This window comes from Periplaneta americana, chromosome 5 (genome assembly GCF_040183065.1).
Source record: "Periplaneta americana isolate PAMFEO1 chromosome 5, P.americana_PAMFEO1_priV1, whole genome shotgun sequence".
In the NCBI taxonomy this organism is placed as follows: domain Eukaryota; kingdom Metazoa; phylum Arthropoda; class Insecta; order Blattodea; family Blattidae; genus Periplaneta; species Periplaneta americana.
Window position 1 is genome coordinate 17,451,166 of NC_091121.1, and position 19,331 is coordinate 17,470,496.

The window sequence follows — 19,331 nt, forward strand, 5'->3', positions numbered from 1 at the left end:
CCTCTATTATCTACTTCACTTTCTCCTCCATTTTCTCTCCATTTCTTTCTCTATTTTCCATCTATTATCCTCTCTATTTTCTCACTCATACATTTTTTCTCTATCGATCTATTTGTCCTCCATTTTCCCCTGTATTTCCCCATCTATTCTCTCTATATTTTCTCAATTTTCCCATCTGCATTCTCCTCTATTATCCAATCTATTTTCTACTCTATTTCCTCATTTGTTATCCCTCCATTTTCTGCTCTATTTTTCTCTACTTTCCCTCTCTTTCCACTTCTATTATGCCACATATTTTCCACTTTCTTTTCTCCTGTCTTTTCTCGTCTATTGTCTCTCTCTTTTATCTCTATTTCCATCTATTTTCTTCTACCTGTTCCCTATTTTTTCTTGTGCTTATCCATGGTAAAAAGAAAACAACAACTGCATTCTTTTTGTGGAGGCTTCATGGGCTCTACTATGAAGGTCAACAGTCACAGAAACGTACACACTTGTCCTGCAGCTGTAGTACAATTCATGTAATTCACAAGAAGACTCATCTCAATAATTTGTCTTGTGTAATTATTTAATTTTCTTACAGACTTACTAGTCAGTGTCATAAATTTATTAGAACAGCATTAAGATATATCATTTTCAATAATGTATCATATCACATTGTTCTAAAACATAGAAATGCGTGAGTAGCATCTCCATTTAAAACTTCGTCCATCATTATATCCCCAGCAGTTAGATTTTGGACAGGCTAAATCGATGTAGGTTAACCAAACTACATTTTCCTGCAGTATTTTGTGAATCTAGTAAATGGATTATAAAAGGATAATTAACTACAATCACCACAACAATTTAATAGTGAAATATCAAAATTCAGGATAGAGAAATTCATTGAAAGATTTTTAAAATGAATTCCCGATTTTTTACTGAAATAAAATAATAGAATCAATATAAAAAAGGAGATACAGTAGTATTAACAAAATTTGAGACCGAATAAGCAGCGCTCGTGTTCGGTCGCAGTTCAGATATAATATTAATAGGCCTACAAGAGAATATAGAAAATAAAATAGGAAATAAAATTAAAATTATAGTTACAGAAATTATATAATACAATATTAATATAAGAGAAATATAGAAAAAGAAAATAATAATAAATATAAAGAAGTAAAATAAAATAGGAACTAAAATTTAAATTACAGCGGCAATGGAATTGTATAATATAATATTAACACTAGAGAAGAATAATATCGTACGTGAAAAGTAGGACAATATATATATTTCAAAATTATAGAATACAAATATAATATACGTTGATTAATTCATACACAAAGGCTATAAACTTATTTAATCAAATTGAAGATATTAACACGTTTCTAATTTTCTTATTATATGTTAGTGGGTTACATGTTAGAAGTTCTCGGTGTAATTTAGTTAAAGCATTGTACAACCGAGGGCCAAAATTAATGCTATGCTTTAGACCAGCAGATGTGAGACATTTAAAAAAAACTATATTTCACCAATATTTTATTATGCTTTTTTGTTACATACAACATGAGTTATTTGCTCTGAAAATCTGCTGTAGTGCAACTTACACATACTGTGCGTCATTTGCTACAGCTGCTCTAAAAGCTACAGAAGTTGCATATTCGTTATATTAATATTGTTATTTCTGATATATAATTCCGTAACAATAATCAGCGACAGGATGGGATGAGACGATGGAGATTTGTTGAAATGCGACAGGGGAAACCGGAGCTCCCAGAGAAAACCCCTGTTTTACCTGCCCAACACAAGTTAAAAATTGGGGATACGCTGCGGTTCGAACCCAGGTCCACAGGATTATAAATCCAGTGTTGTAGTAACTAGATCACTATGGCATCATTAGCAAATATCTTAGAAGGTTGTCATCATATACTCATGAAATGGTAACAGTGAAATGCTCTATTGTGTGGAACAAGCTGCTGGCAAATCTGACAACAGGCCTTTCATACTTGAGCAAGTGAGAGGAGTTCTTTGATCAAGTGTTGTCAAGCTTACATTCAAGCATTTTGAATTAATTTGAAGACTACTTGTAAAGTCAGATAGTTAGGTGGTGGAAGGGCAATGTCAAATTTATACCACGTATTTACATGGCTTGATTCCGAATTCAATTCCGAAGTACTTCTCACCCAGTCCAATCACATGAATAAGTATCTTACAATGATCTTGATGTATGCAACAATTAAAGTGAAACTTAAGGTCATGAGTAGACTTCGGATTTTTAGGGTCTAAAAATTCAACTTTAGATGCCTAAATAGGCTCAATAAAACTATGAAAGAGGCTCTAAAAATTAAAAATAGGTTCTAGAAATATCTAAAATGACCTTTCATTACATCTTATTCAATATTAATAAATATCTCTTACACCCACCATTATTAGTAGAGTATTACATCTCTCACAAAAATCCTGTCCTTTACAAATTGTCTTCAACAATAGTGTATTTCCCCAGCTGTCTACACATGGTGGAAGAGCAGATTTTCAGAGCAAATAGCTCATGTTGTATGTAACAAAAAAGCATAATACCATATTGGTCAAAAGTTCATAGTTTTTTTTTAAATGTTTTCCCCAAATGTTTAACACCCTCATATTGGGTAACCATAGCGAGTATTTTTGTCCATATCGACAGAAAATCTAATAAAGAATCATTTCTTTCTCTGGCGTATTTCAATAGCCTCGGCAGTTTTCGTGTAAATTTAATTTAAAAACCACTAATTTCAAGCTGCTAAACAATGCAACCAGACTGCAACATCACAGCCAGAGAGGGAGGTGGAGGTAGTTCACTTAGGGAAACAGACAAGAGTTTTTTGACCTCTTACATCTGTATAATGAGAAGAAAGAGCAGTGTGTTAGCGGTGATGTTGCCAGATTGCTGAAACGTCCAACTTTATTTCATAACTAATCATGCATTTAATCACAAAACATAATATAGGTTTTCTATTCATTTAAGTGTACCCTATCATCCCTTTCAAACTCCAGGATTATTTCACTTCCACCCTGTATAAGAGTATACTAAAATTTAGTAAAAGTACGCAATGATAATGAAAATTGAAGCATTATTTTATTCCCTAAATTTACATTAAGGTTCATTCATTTTAACCACATGTACTTTTCATCTAAAACAGCAGAAATAACTAAAATGCTCTCTCAATTAATATCACTCAATAAAAGAATTGTATTCCAATGGATACCATCCCATTGTGGAATCCTGGGAAACGAGAATGCGGATGCTTTAGCAAAGAAGGGCAGCACCGCTACTTACAGACCTGTTACTAAATCTACGTATTACTCTGTGAATAGATTTATTAAATCTACATACTTAGACTTCAACAAACAAAATTTGATAACACAATCTCAAGGGAAAAAATGGAATTCTCTGCATCAAAATCCACAGTTAATTCCCGATTTACCACGAAAATCGTCTGTAGCTGCGTTTAGATTGGCAACAGGCCATGACTGTTTGGTCAAGCACCTGCATAGAATAGGAATATATCAGTCCCCTAACTGCCCATTGTGCAACTCAAACCAAGAAATGGATTCGGAACACCTCAAAATCTGTGCTTCAGTGGCTGACCATTATAATATCTTTGAAAAATATTGGAGTTCAAGAGGTCAAATGACTTTATTGTCAAACGCCTGACATTAGAAAACAACAGCAACAACAACTTTTCATAATTGTACTTGCATTGAACACTCAGTCATTTTTTTTTTTAATCTTCGAGAGAGAATTTACACTTTTTGCTGTTAGCACAAGCATGTAGGCAGAAAGCGAGTCCTTAACATCTACTGGAATTGCAGGAGCATCTTACTTCAATTTAAGAATTCTCTGTATCGGAAAATTACATCTCCTTTTCTTACACTCCCCAACAAAACATTTGCTGTTATATTGAGATCAGTAAGTCCAGGATTCTTCTGGAGAACGTTTTACACTTTTTCGCGTATTTTTTCTCCAACTGGTTTGGATACTGAGCTCAGTTTCTTTCCTAACATGAGCTGCAAGGTGAAGTTGCTATAAATTGGTTTCCCTGCAGTTTCAAAAGAAAAAAAACCACAAGAACCGAGAATGTAAAATGTGACCTGATGTAAGCCACCTGATATCAAACAAGTCATCCATAAGAAGATTCTTAGCACAGGAGATAAAATCTGATGAAGTTTCATGGACAAAAATAATATTTATAATAATTTAAATTTATTTTCAATAAAATTAATTACATAATTAACTCACACAAATACAATATAGACAAAATAACATTAACAACTTTATTATTTGCTGGTATGACAAATGTTAAAGAACAAACGACAGCTCTCCATTAACTGTGGATACCTACACACAAGCAGTGACAATTGTAGCTCTGTGATCAGTTTGTCTTTTATGCAACTTTTAATAAATTTGCTTTTAATTTTAGTCACATTTACTACCTTGCATACCTTGGCAGCTCTTCTGTAGCTTTCAATTGTGACTAGACACGCAGGCTGCACACCAACTTTTGACAGCTCTCACCTGGTGAAAAGAAATTATGATTTGTAACAACACTTTCACTCAATCCACTCAGGTTATTGATACTTTTCCCAGAAGTTACAGAAAGGTAGATACAAAATAAATACGCCAGATATCATCACTGTGGTGTGTAAAGCACTATATGTCCTGAGCAGATCAATCCGCCATGTTAAATCTCAAGAGAATGACGTGACGTGATGTGATATGACATCTGTGTGGTGGAAACAACAATACAGAAAGTAAAAGATCTGACATGTGGATGCATTTTAGTTTTAAACCGTCTTATTAATTTTACGCAATGGTTGGTTCTGCAGCTCCAAATTCTACAAATAGAACTAATAGTAAGCATGGAGTCTACAAATTCTACCGTTTTTTCCTGCTGACAAAGAAACAAGTGGCTCATAAATTCGAGACTCAAGGACTGGACGCCAACAACAAATAATTACCTTTGCAATGTATGTATGACTCAACATATCTGATGGTGAAATATTCCAAGAAATGAAATGTGATTTCAATATTTGCATTGAGTAGTCATCAGGGGATTCTAAGTGCATTCGTTAACATTTAAGAAGGATGCACTACTTCTTATAGTGAGTTTAATTCACTGTCGCCACTGGTAGTCTACTAAGCACTATGTACCAAAGCCAAAGATAAAAAATGGAGCATTTTAATAAAAAAAAACAGAAATTATTCCAGAAATCCCACGTAAATCTGCAGTAGCAAAATTCAGACTGCTAACAGAACACGATTATTTGGCCAAACACTTGAATAAAATAGGAATTTACACAAATCCAAATTGCCCTCTATGCAACAAAGAAGAAGAAATGAAGTTCTACCTGATGGATCCACCACAGAAAAATATTGGAGAGCAACAATGCTAATGGCTTCGTTGCCAAAGCTCGGCATTAGATAACAACAACAACAAGTCGAAAGTTCGAGGGATTGAGTCTCATGTGCACCTCTATTTTTTAAATAATTGATTAAGTGGCGACCTTACTCGTGTTTATTATGTACGCATGTGCGGCTTACAGCTGTTTCAGTGCTACTTGACACCATCCTCAGAGCCTTCTGTGTCTCAGCGCCATCTCAACTTTACTGCCTGTTGTGTGGGTGCGTTCGTGTGATGAAGGGTTGTGTCAAATAGTGTGTGTGTTCTGAAATTGAGCTGTGTGTCGAGAATTTGATTAGAGTGTGTTTTAGTGTGTCTGTATATTTCATATTATTCTAGTGTGTTGATTTTTTGGTTTTTGGGTTGTATGTGTAGGATTTCCATGTCTGTATTTATGTTATTGTATGTGTGGTTAGCATTGGTAATGTGTTCGGCATATGTAGATGTATTGTGTCCTCTGGTTATTGCTTTAATGTGTTCTTTGTATCGAGTTTGGAATGATCTGCCTGTCTGTCCAATGTAGAAACTGTCGAAACTATTGCATGTGAGTTTGTATACGCTTGTCTGGTTGTATTTATTTGTTTGTGTTGTTTGTGTGTTGAGATGTCTTTGTAGTGTGTTTTCTGTTCTGCATGCTATGTTGTATTTCTGTTTTCTGAATGAGGGTGCGATCTTGTGTGTGTTTTTATTTTCGTATGTTAGTGTGATGTATTTCTTGTGTTCTTGTGTTTGTGTTGTGTTTTGTGTGTTTTTGTGTTTGTTGAGTTTTTGTTTTGTCTTCCTTATGATGTTGTCTATTATGTCTGGGTTGTAACCATTTTCTTGTGCTATGTATTTGATTGTGTTCACTTCTTCATTGTAGTGTTGTTGGTTCATGGGTATGTTGAGTAATCTGTGTACCATTGTCCTGAATGGAGCATGTTTGTGTTGTGTGGTGATTAGATATATTGTGTATCATCACACGAACGCACCCACACAACAGGCAGCGAAGTTGAGATGGCGCCAAGACACAGAAGGCTCTGAGGATGGTGTCAAGTAGCACCGAAACAGCTGTAAGCCGCACATGTTTACATAATTAACACGAGTAAGATCACCATTTAATCAATTATTTATATTCAAGTGTTAAAAGTAGTGTACGAAAGATTCAACATGGATTATCAAGACAACTCTTTTTTTTAGTTGTAATTTCTTTCTAACTTCAAATTAATTGATTAATTTTCACTGAAACATTGACATATGATTTACTTTACTTTATAATTTGTAGTAAATTAATTTTCAACGAAACATTAATCCACATAGGGGCTACTTTACTTTATACTTTTATTAGTTACCGATTTAATTAATTTTCATGTAAATATTAACGCACATAGAGTCTACTTTACTTTATGTTTTATATTTTTAAATTAATTACTTCAATTATTTTCACTTAAATTGACACACATTGGATTTACTTTACTGTACCATTTCATTCATGGACAGAAGCTTTAGTCAGGATCCCCTAATCAAAAGTAAATGTATCAAAACGTAAATTAATATCTGCTAATATGTAACTACAGCTTGTCCAAGTCAAGTCTGCGAGTGGGGATATCGGGATGGAATGTAGAGGCAAAACACAGTTGCCACATAGGTCACTTGGTGCTCAGATTTCAACGTGTGCACATAGTTTAAAATACACTATGGAGCGCACGCATTTTTTGTCCTTGTCTTCAGATAAAGGCAACAGCCTCCCCCCTCATGCAACTTTCTCTCCTACGCCCACGCTTGCCAATCAGAACGCCAAACCTCACTGTCAAGCAGAAGTAGAAGTACAGTCTATTTCAAAGCGTCTTAAATTGTTACCGCTCTATGAACTGAAGCACAGTAGGAAAACTTTGCTGTCATATGAGACTGTACTGGTCTCCTCTCGTTACCGCCTCTTTTCACTACAGAACTGCCTCTAACTTCCCCTCTCGGCTCGCAGACTTAACTTGGTCGAGCTGTATAGTGAAAGCTTACAGTCCCCCAACCTCAAATATGCATACATATTCTTGCCTTTGTACACGATCTCATGTTAAAATTGTTAGTCTCCTTCACTATGGGATTAAAATGGCGGATTGTTCTGCTTGTATAATCAAGTGCTCTGGTGATGTGAGTAATGCAATAGTCACAAGTCTTTCACTAGATGTAGCCTAGTATTTGAAGCAGACGTTGGTCTTTTGTAAATATGTTACAATATACTCATAATATGTGTTTTCTTTTCATTGAATAATTTATAGAGAAACGGGAATTGTGCATAATACATTTATAATGCTAATCATTTACTAGAGCTGCTGATTTGCAACGAAAAACACAACTATGTTTTCACAACAGGACCGTATTTAAGCTACAAACGTTTTCACAACAGGACCGTATTTAAGCTACAAACGTTTTCACAACAGGACCGTATTTAAGCTACAAACGTTTTCACAACAGGATCGTATTTAAGCTACAAACGTTTTCACAACAGGACCGTATTTAAGCTACAAACATTTTCACAACAGGACCGTATTTAAGCTACAAACGTTTTCACAACAGGACCGTATTTAAGCTACAAACATTTTCACAACAGGACCGTATTTAAGCTACAAACGTTTTTACAACAGGACCGTATTTAAGCTACAACAGAATGCATGACCCCATATTGGCATGTGACCACATCCTCATCACCGATTGACTCTTTGGTTGACAGAGGATTTTGAATCTAACAAAAATGTAGAACAACACGGTAAAAGGGAAAGAAAAAATAAAAAAACAGAAAGAAATATGACATGGGTTTTGATCCTTGAACTTCTGCACTATCAGTCAAGAATTTTAACTCTGAGCTGTCAGTAGTTGAAAGCAGTTGGAAGGAGACTGATGAAGCAGCAGTTTGGCAATAACTCAGCAGTCTTGGAGCATTATGCAACTTGGCTTTGCTATAGGCCTACTTGGTATTACTCCAGAATTGGTGATCCCAAAAGTGTGTGAGCTGCCTACCTCAGTGACTCTCACAGGAAACTGGACTTGGCAAGCAGGCTCTCTCGTACATCCATTGCAGAATTCACTGCTGCTTGCTCTTGCCTGTAAAACTCAGCACTGCGAACCGACATATCTGTCCCTACAACACACAAAATCGAGAATGAAACATTACTAACATTTCCTCACAATTGCTGATGACACAGTTATATATAGTGTTAAATTCAGTCCTCAATATGCTGTCTCTGCAGTTCAAAACCATGTACTTCTATTAGAAGAATGGCTTAAAGAATGGCGTATTTCTTTAAATCCTGAAAAATGTCAGTCAATAATTTTCTCAAAGTGTTTAAAAAGACCTCGTGACAAAATAAAAATATGCACTCAAGAAAATCAACACAGTGACCATGTAAAATATCTTGGTATTACTCTTGATAACAAATTGTTATGGCACAAGCACATAAAATCTGTAAAAACTAAGAGCTCTCTTAGAATATCTCATCTTTACCCCCTGTTCAAATCTCCTGTTCTCAGTCTAAGAAGAAAAGTTATGCTCTACAAAATGCTGATTTTACCGATCCTAACTTACGTTGCCCCAGCTTGGTGTTATATTCCAAAAACAGTCTTTCAACCTCTTCAAATTGTTCAAAATAAAGCGCTCCGAATAATACATAATTCAGACTGGTACACAACAAATGCACAAATACACTCTGATTTGGACATGACATTTCTGAAAGACTCATTACGTGAGCAAGTTAAGAAGTTTTATAACAGTGCAAATTCAAGTGAAAATCCATTCATCAAGCGTCTTGGCCAATACAATGCAAATTTCTACAAGAAACACAGAACACCAAAATCTTTTTTAAGTGAATAACATGCACTTTTCCACAATCTCTGACTTCCTAAAATCTACACTAATGTCTCTGTGCCCAACTGTTTTGACAGCTTGACATGAACAATATTTGTGCATTATTATTTGAATTTACACTAAAATACGAAAAGGCAGAAAACACACTGTATTTGTTTTGGAACTTTGTCAATAAATTGCTGAATGTGAAAAAAAAAAAAAAATCACAATTACCGAATTATATAAGCCTTTCTGTACAGTAGCACTTACGCAACAAAAATTAAACAAGCCTAAACGGTGGTAAGTTAACACTCAAATACCACTATCACTGCCACTATCACTTCTTTTGGATATAAAGATTGATTTTATTTGTACATATTTACTTTCTGGTCACCGTAACATTCTACACACCTGCTACCTCATATTTTATCTTCTATCATTTTCATCTCAATCCATCAGGTGGGTGGAAAGCCAGTTGCAACATCTCATTGGATTGAATGGAAACGAATGTTCTGGAGCTGTTAAATATATCATTGCTTAGAAATAATGAATTGAAATGCTATTGGGAAAAGTAACAGTTCAATCTTGATTCAGTTGAAACAATATAATAATTAGAGCTGGGATTTTGATGACCTATAAATCATGAAAAAATGCCCTAAAAACAATGCATTTATGACCTAAAAATCTTTCAAAAATGCCCTTATAAATGCCCTAAAAATTGATCTTACATAATTGGCTTAGTAGGAAAAGAGATTTTGTACTACTTAATATTTAGACTAGTAATGAAATTAAATTCTAGTACCAACATTTAAGCTTATTTAATTTTATATAGTTTTTTCTAAGTGATGCACTTTAATTAACTATTTTACATGATGTAGTTTCCATGTAGTCCACCATAAGGCCACTCTTATCCAAAATTAGCAGGTATAGAGGAGTCTATATTGAAGGGATGGTTGGAATGTATTACGTTATATTATACTACGTTATATATGGCAATATTTGTGTAGAAAAACGATTAAAATATTATACAAAATAACAGGTATTAGCCACTGGCGTAGCTTGGCTGGTTAAGGTGCTTGCCTGCTGATCCGGGGTTGCCTTGGGTACAGGTTCGATTCCCACTTGGGTTGATTATCTGGTTGGGTTTTTTCCCCAACTGTAAGACAAATGTCAGGTAATCTATGGCAAATCCTCGACCTCATCTCGCCAAATATATCGCTATCACCAGTTCCATCGACGCTAAATAACCTCGTAGTTGATACAGTGTCGTTAAATAACCAAGTAAAAAAATAATGGATATTTATGGCCAAAATTAAATGAAAATGCCTCAAAAATGTCCGAAAAAAAAATAAAAGATGCTCTTATGAGCTGAAACAGGCAAAAAATGCAAAAAAATGTCGTAACAAATATATCTTAAAACACTCAGTTTATCACATAACATATAAATACTAAAGCAGCAATGTTTCTGGGTTACTAGAAAAAAGATGCAATTTCATCAAAATCCTAGCCCTAATAATAATGGTGGTGGTGGTAAAGTGCGCACACGCACGCACGCACAGAGAGAGAGAGAGAGAGAGTCGTCCTTTTGATTTTGAGTAACAGAGAATAATTCAAATGGTGTGGACACAAGGAATATGTATGCGCAAACGAAAACTGATACTAAATCTAACAGGTTATGTATGATTGGGGGCTGTCTTCAACAAGTGGGTTTTCCACTCAGCCTATTTTCACCTTGTATTTACTGTACTTGCGAAGCACTGTTTACGAAAATATTGCTTATTCTCTACTTTAGACATGTCACCAGCTCAGAGCAATGTGTGTATAATGTGTACACGTGTATGGATTAAAACAGTTATGAGTACAAGTACAAGAGATCAACTGGAGTCTGTTCCCTGTTAAGACAACAGTGAAAGTAGCGAAAGCTACTGAAAGTGGACAAACGTCAAGTTCCATGATACCCAATAAGGACCAAAATCGCTTCTATACAAAGAGTTTAGTCTATAGATTTGACGACAATATTGTAAGACGTCTTACAAATAATTCACATTTTACGAACAGAAGATGACCAACATTCAAAACCAGAAGGGAAGGCAGTGGAGGAATTACACATAAAGGTTGAATTCTTTCTGCAGAATGATCCTGAAACTGAGGTTCATGTGGGCAAAAACTGAAGACAATAGAATGATAAGCACAGATTAATTGATCAATCAATCACTTAGGCATAAATAAACATATAAAGACTAATTTTTTGGTCCTACAGAATTATTTGTAATGGTTACCATTTGTTATTAACGGAGAAAAATTCGCTCCAGTGCTGAGGATCGAACTCGAGTCTCCCAGTTCTGCACACTGGGAACTCTAACCACATCACATCGAAGGCCACTAAAGGAAAAGAACCAAAGGATTCGACCTGGTGCTGTGGGTTCAGTAAATAGAGCACCCAGTGCGTAGAACTGGGAGATCTGGGTTCGATCCTCGGCACCAGAGCGAATTTTTCTCCATTAATAACATAAGTAAACATGCATGTTTCAGTGTCAATCTCAAATGTCTTCCTTTTTTCTGAAACCCTTCAATTTGTACTGTATTGCTTTTGTTTCTCTTTATTGTCAAAGCACAGTGTATCAGATTATTTTTTGTTTTTCTCGATTTTATCAGTGACTGGCTCAACTTTCAAATTTTCTAAAATTTTATTATTTCTCATCTAGATGGAATAATCATAATTACATCAATACTTTTCTTTCATTATTTATTCTACGTAATTTCTATAAGCTCTCTCGATATAAGCTTCTAAATATGCTAGTCCACACCTGTGGAGTAATGGTTAGCGTGTCTGACCGCGAAACCAGGTGGCCCGGGTTCGAATCCCAGTCAGAGCAAGTTGCCTGGTTGAGGTTTCTTCCAGGGTTTTCCCTTAATCCAATACGAGCAAATGCTGGATAACTATCAGTGCTAGACTCCAGATTCTTTTCACTGGCATTACCACCTTCATCTCATTCGATGCTAAATAATCTAAGATGTTGATACAGCGTCGTTAAATAATCTACTAAAAAAAAAATAAATACGCCAGTATACGTGCATTGCTGTTACCAGCCTTAAGACTAATGCAACTGTAAAAGACACTGCTACAAATGTTTGTAAGCAAACTCATGTTTTCGAAACTAACACAAACCCAACAAGCAACCTTCTCTTCTTACTGCCTCTCTCAGAAGTATATACGTCTCTCTCATACCCTTATCATTCATGTGCATAGACATGGTTCTTCGTCAATTGAAAACTTGCCATCATAAATCAACTAACTAACTCAAGACTTGAACAGGCTCAATATTATAGTTTGACTTTAGACTGTTTATATAGCATCAAGGAGAGAAATATCTACTCAACAAAGTGGATTTAAGAAGTGATTTATACTCACCACTCAAGACTGGAGAAGGCACAGGCTCCCTGAAGCCTGAGTAAGTCCATCTAAAAGGGCGAGCATCCATAGCCCCACCTGCACAACAAATGGTTCAGTGATATTATACGATACATTTAACAATAACAATAGCAATAATAATAATAATAATAATAATAATAATAATAATAATAATAATAATAATAATAACAACAACAACAACAACAATAATAATAATAATAATAATAATAATAATAATAATAATAATAATAATAATAATAATAATAATAATATAGCAGAGTTAAGGTCAGCAGGCATAGAGGTAGACAAACAATATAGTTTATTCAAAGCTTCAGACAACATGTTGATAGAAAATGACAGATATTTTTATACATTATCCATTATTAAATTCGAATGTGAAATTTCTAATTAGAAAACAATCAACAGTATAAATTCAGGTAATTGTAAACACTGTCGTCATCATCATTAGCACCACCTCCACAAGCAACAACTTCAACTGTTCTTTCTATTCACAATTAAAATGTAAAGAAGGCGACATATATTCCAAATATTTGCATTACTACAGATGGTGACTTCAAAATACTGTGACAGCCCCGTCGAGAATCGATCACGCGTCCCACAGGGGGCAGGGGAGCACGTGGAAGGATCGGGCGACGTGGCAAATGAAGTTGCGCGCGCATCTGCTTCCTGGGGCATGTGCTGTGGCGTAGAGAGGAGAGGAGAGGAGAGGAGAGGAGAGGAGAGACAGCAACAGCGGCAGAAAGGGAAGAAATTCAGAGAATTCGAGAGGTGCTATCTTCTAGGCATCTGTCGATTGATCGCGAAATCGTACTCTTCAGAAACTATGGTTTAGTTATAAACGGAGAGACGCAAGTGAGCTGAGAGTAGTTGTTGTAGTCGTTGGACAGCGAGCCAGCCAGTCTTGTGTAGCAGTGAAGCCAGCTTTGAGACCGTAGTTCGACTTGAGTGTGTCTGCAGCTGTGTGAGCGTCCGAAGTCCTGAGTTCGAGTGCAGTGGACCGCAGTTGGGGGACCTGAGTTCGAGGTTCAGTGGACTGTCTCTGAAGGTCTGGGGTTCGAGATACTGTGAACTCGAGTGACTGAGCTAGAAGAACTAGCCAAGGCAAGCGAACTGTGAACTGAGAACTGACAGTTCAGATTTGTAAATAGTGCTTTGTGAACATTAGTTAAGATTAGCAGTACATTGTTGTTCTCAATAATCCAAGTAAATTGTCATTGTCGTCTGTGGAGCGCAATAACGAATACTGTCTTACTGTGTGGAGTGGAAATCCCATTGTTGACGGGAGTGTTTACATTCAATTATAAAAAGTGATTATTGTTGTTTTAAATAAAAGTTACATTCTTGTTTTGTAATAAAATTACAATACGTTTACCGTCTTCAAATGATTTAGTCGACATTGTATACAACATTAATAAACAAAGAATGTGTAGAAATCGGACTGATATCTTTACAAAATATAATTAAATAACAGTTTGTTCCAGGATCATATATTCGAAATATTTACATTACTAGAGATGATGACTTCAAAATACATTTATCATCTCCAGATGAAGTAGTCGACATTGCATACAAGATTAATAAACAAAGAATGTGTAGAAATCGGATTCAAAATATAATGAAACAGAGTTTGTTCCAGGAACATTTTCGCCTGAATAAAGTTGCAGTCACAAATTTGGTACCGGTAACAAAGTTACAAGATAGTTTATCGCATATCACGCAAAAGAATTATCCTTTGAGGCAAATGACCAGGTACTAATAGTTTTTAGATATTCAACTTTTATTGTGTAAGTAAGATTGTATTAAAGTCTAGAATTCCGAATTAGTGTCATGCAACACCAGTTTCATCTACCTGAATCTAGTAGAACTACTCCTCATTTGTCAAATCCTTCATCAGTTAAAAATTCATTAGTAAACTAACAAAACTTTCGAGAAATCGATCTACACTTCTTGGCACTATACTAGAATTAACGAATGTTTGTACTTCTGACAGTTCACATTATGAGTGAGGTGGGAGCATGTTGCCATAGCAACACCCAATCACAGTCTGTTCCCCTCTCACCCTGCAGCCACCAGAGGCAATTTCACAGGGTATGCTATGCTTGCTGCGCAAGCCCAATATTTTCGTAGAATGTGTATTTCTCAAAATGGCGTTACATACATTAAAATTTATTTTGATTTTTGGAATACTGTATAGGCGTAATACCATCCGCAGGTTGCACACCGCAAGTATCGCAACGCTTGCTCGTTTCTCGGAGCTACAGGAAAGACGTAGAAACAGCGAGAATATGATGCGCGCGCAAGTGCCTTCCTCCTTAGTCCGTCCTAGGCGCACATGCTTCTGTTATGTGTTGTTTGAAGCTCTGGTCCGAGAGCTACAGCAACGACTATTTAACGTTACACAGATCCGTATTGGCAGTGGGAATGTGCTGTGATTTGCGAGTGCAATGTAATTGTATGAGCGGAATGCATGTGTTAGCTGCTGCATGTATTATTAATTCTTAAACACTAATTTGAAGTATTGCAATGAGTTCGGAATTGTGTGTCATTGAAACCTTATTATTAAATCCATTTTCCTGAAGGACTATTCAAGAGAAAACAGACATTATAGAGCAAATGTGCGTTCGTTTAGTGCAGTTCAATATAACAATATGCAGGGTCGGAAAAAACTAAATAAACTGTTTGTTGGCCATGTTTGTTATATTATATTGAACTTCTACATCTGATAAGCGAATATGATCCATGACTCATAATGATTTCATAATTATAAAATAAATTATTTATGTGGATCTGATTATTTTTATTAATTATGAATTATTATATCCTCCCATCTTCCCCTATGAATAAAAGAGCAAGCCTAACTTTCATGACTAGCATTCGTCCCTGGCAGCCACCAACCTTCAACAAGCATGCGAAGCATTGCCAGTTCAACGTGTAGTTCCGTGAACTTTTACTACTTTCAATTTTGCTACTAAAGTCTTTTAGTCAGACAGCTCTAAAAACAATTTTGGATTCAAGATACCTGCATTAGAAATTATAATTTCAGTCTAATTTAATGCAACGTGGGATGAGATGTAGTTCTGAATTTGAAATCCGCTGTGACTCCACACACAACTATCACAAGTACAAACATTCGTTAATTATAGTACAGAGACATCTATGAGCTGCTCATATAGTAGGGACAAATAACATCAAGTTAAGGACCCTACCATTGGGGGGGGGGGGGGGAGGAGAAGGTGACTCATCTGCAATGGAGTCTCATTTCAAACGAACACAATACTGATACAGAGAACTTTCTACTCACCACGTGATGTCCCACAGTTCAATGATGCAGCTCTGAGACTTCGCCCCTGCTGCCACAACTCCTCTGGACTGTCTGTATATGTCCTGACTGCCTCATCCCAGCTGAAGTGTGGACGACGGGTGGGTGAGTTGTCACGCTTCAGCTGCAAAACCTCCTCCTGCTCTTTGTTAAGCAACTGGCGGTCAGCCTGGCTGTGTGCCACCTCCTGCATCCGTGATGTGCCCTCCTGGAGACGTGCTTCTGTCAGCTGGTTCAACAGAGCATCCACCTCCTGCTCCAGCTTCCTGGTCTCTGACTCTAGCTGAATCACCTGCAAATGTAGAGTTATACATTAGACCCTATACTCGCAATGGATAACGTTCTCTTTATTCTTTAAATAGATCCATTAGTGGTAATCAAAACTAGTAACTATCACCTTTACTTTTTAACTCTGCTCTAGGATAATCCATTAGGAAAGTTCAGAAAAACAGAGAAGGTTAGAAATTGAATATTGTAACTTTAATTCAAAACAAGAATATAACTTTTATTGTTACGACAATAATCACTTTCTATAAGAATGTAAACACTCGCGTCAACAATGGGATTTCCACTCCACACAGTAACACAGTATTCGTCATTGCACTCCACAGACGACAGTGACAATTCACTTGGATTATTGAGAACAACAATGTACTGCTAATCCTAACTAATGTTCACAAAGCACTATTTACAAATCAGAACTGTCAGTTCTCAGTTCACAGTTCGTTTGCCTTGGCTAGTTCTTCTAGCTCAGTCACTTGAGTTCACAGTATCTCGAACCCAAGATCTTCAGAGACAGTCCACTGAACTTCGAACTCAGGTCCCCAACTGCAGTCCACTGCACTCGAACTCAGGACTTCGGACGCTCACACAGCTGCGGACACACTCAAGTCGAACTCTGGTCTCGAAGCTGGTTTCCCTGCTACACAAGACTGGCTGGCTTGCTGTCCAACGGCTACAACAACAACTGCTGTCAGCTGACTTGCGTCTCTTCTTTTATAACCAAGCCATAGTTTCCGGAAAGTACGATTTCGCGATCAATCGACAGATGCCTAGAAGATGGCACCTCTCGAATTCTTTGGATTTCTCCCCTCAGTCGCAGGCGCATTACTTCCCCTCTCTGCCGCGGTCACCGTCTCTCCTCTCCTCTCTATGCCACAGCACATCCCCCAGGAAGCAGATGCATGCGCAACTTCATTTGCCACCGACCTTGCCCTCCTTCTGCCGGTCGTGAGATCGTATCTCGGCTGTCACAATATGTTACATCAGCTGCTTGTTTATGCAGATGACGTGAATATGTTAGGAGAAAATTCACAAACTATTAGGAAAAACACGGAAATGGACATTTTACTTGAAGCAAGTAAAGAGATAGGTTTGGAAGTACATCACAAAAAACCAAAATATGTTGTTCTTGTGGTTGTTGTTTTCTAATGCCAGGCGTTTGACAATAAAGTCATTTGACCTCTTGCACTCCAATATTATTCGAAGATATTATCATGGTCAGCCACTGAAGCACAGATTTTGAGGTGTTCCGAATCCATTTCTTGGTTTGAGTTGCCCATTAGGCAGTTAGGGGACTGATATATTCCAATTCTATGCAGGTGTTTGGCCAAACAATCATGGCCTGTTGCCAATCTAAATGCAGCTACAGACGATTTGCGTGATAAATCGGGAATTAACTGTGGATTATGATGAAGAGAGTTCCATTTTTTTCCCTTGAGATTGTGTTATCAAATTTTGTTTGTTGAAGTCTAAGTATGTAGATTTAATAAATCTTTTCACAGAGTAATACATAAATTTAGTAACAGGTCTGTAAGTAGCAGTGCTGCCCTTCTTTGCTAAAGCATCCGCATTCTCATTTCCCAGGATTCCACAATGGGATGGTATCCATTGGAATACAATTCTTTTATTGAGTGATATTAATTGAGAGAGCATTTTAGTTATTTCTGCAGTTTGAGATGAAGGTGTGTGTTTAGAGACTATTGATAGAATAGCTGATTGATTATGTCTCGTCACCAGAACATAGTACGAAATGGAAATATTAAAATTAGAAATTTATCTTTGTGGAGGTGGAAAAATGAATGAATGAATGAATGAATAGTAAAAAGTGTTGGTAGAGAAATTATGAGGATAATTCTGTTAGACACATGTCAAAATCAAGAGCGAAACTGGCTAGTGCAGTGTGAAGTGTAAAGAATATTCTAAGCACAGAGTGACGAGAGCGAATTATTCCTGACACAATATAGACCTACATAAGATTTCTTGATATGCAAGTATTCAGCAAGAGTAGGTGTAACAGTAAATGTCCACAACAGATAACAAACAAGCAACTTGTGCAAAACAAGCAAGTCCTGGAAATGAAGGAAAACTAAATGCTGTATCGTATTATGACATCACGCCACTGGCATAGGGCTATATAGAGTCTAATGGTATTTTTCAAATTCTTATCCCATTTTATTTGCATTTTTATCAGGAAAGACAACATTTCTTAAGTTTTCGAATACATATTATGAGACTATAATATCGATAGCCTAGCGGCAATACACATTTAAACAAAATGTCATTTTTTCAGGGGAGAGAAAAAAAAATGTATATTTTGTGTTTAACATTTCGAATGCAGTTAACATTTTTTTTATACCTTTAGACAAATATTTATGTGCCTATGTGAAAAAAAACTCAAAATTAATAAAAACCTACTTATGAGGTTTGTTACAGGTTGTTACAATTTATTACAGTTTAATGTTACTAACGAAAGACCTCTATTAGAAATTAGGTTTATTGAAAAAATACAAACACAAAATAGCCAAGAAATTCTTAGAGAAATTCCATGTAAAAATAATGACGGAATTCTAAAATAGACATAAGCAAAATTAGTTGTGCAAACTCCTTAACGAACTCAATTATTTTCATTATCTAATCATATTGCAAGTTATCATAAAATGCATTGCATTCAGGTGCCAGTGTTATCTTTATTTCCTGGAAATTGTCAAATTTTTGCTTTCTTATTTTGATTTGTGATTGGAATAGTTTCGAGAGCCCTCTATAGGTACAACTGCTTTAGTTCTTTGGGGAAGATCTTTTATTTCCTCACCAAAGTGAAGTTTGTATCTTATTTTTCCATTGGGAAAATAGTAAATCTCTCTCAAATCGGTAACTGTTGGGTTATTTTTGCAGTGTCCCGGTCTGATGCTTCTGTAGCACATTACATCTTTATCATCATAATTCCTAAATTTGTCATGGTAGAGGTGAAGGTTTCTGCCTAGCTTCTCTTGTTATCCTGACATCATCATAAGGCATTACAACTTCTTTCTTTTTCAGTTTCCGTTCAATTAAACTATCAACAGCATC

General features: G+C 36.1%; 1 protein-coding gene across 4 annotated transcripts in view; it reads right to left on the reverse strand.

The window, feature by feature from the left end:
• Positions 1–4,202: 4,202 nt before the first annotated feature.
• LOC138699490 (TBC1 domain family member 31) overlaps positions 4,203–19,331 on the reverse strand; it is a 90,819-nt gene continuing 75,690 nt past the window's right edge. For all 4 annotated transcript variants that reach the window (XM_069825417.1, XM_069825414.1, XM_069825416.1 and 1 more), the window contains exons 19-22: positions 15,966–16,275; positions 12,644–12,721; positions 8,409–8,529; positions 4,203–4,528 (exon numbers count right to left, since the gene is read on the reverse strand). In XM_069825417.1, coding sequence (XP_069681518.1) covers positions 8,420–8,529; positions 12,644–12,721; positions 15,966–16,275 — 498 coding nt within the window. In that variant the 3' untranslated portion in view covers positions 4,203–4,528; positions 8,409–8,419. The remainder of the gene's footprint in view (positions 4,529–8,408; positions 8,530–12,643; positions 12,722–15,965; positions 16,276–19,331) is intronic.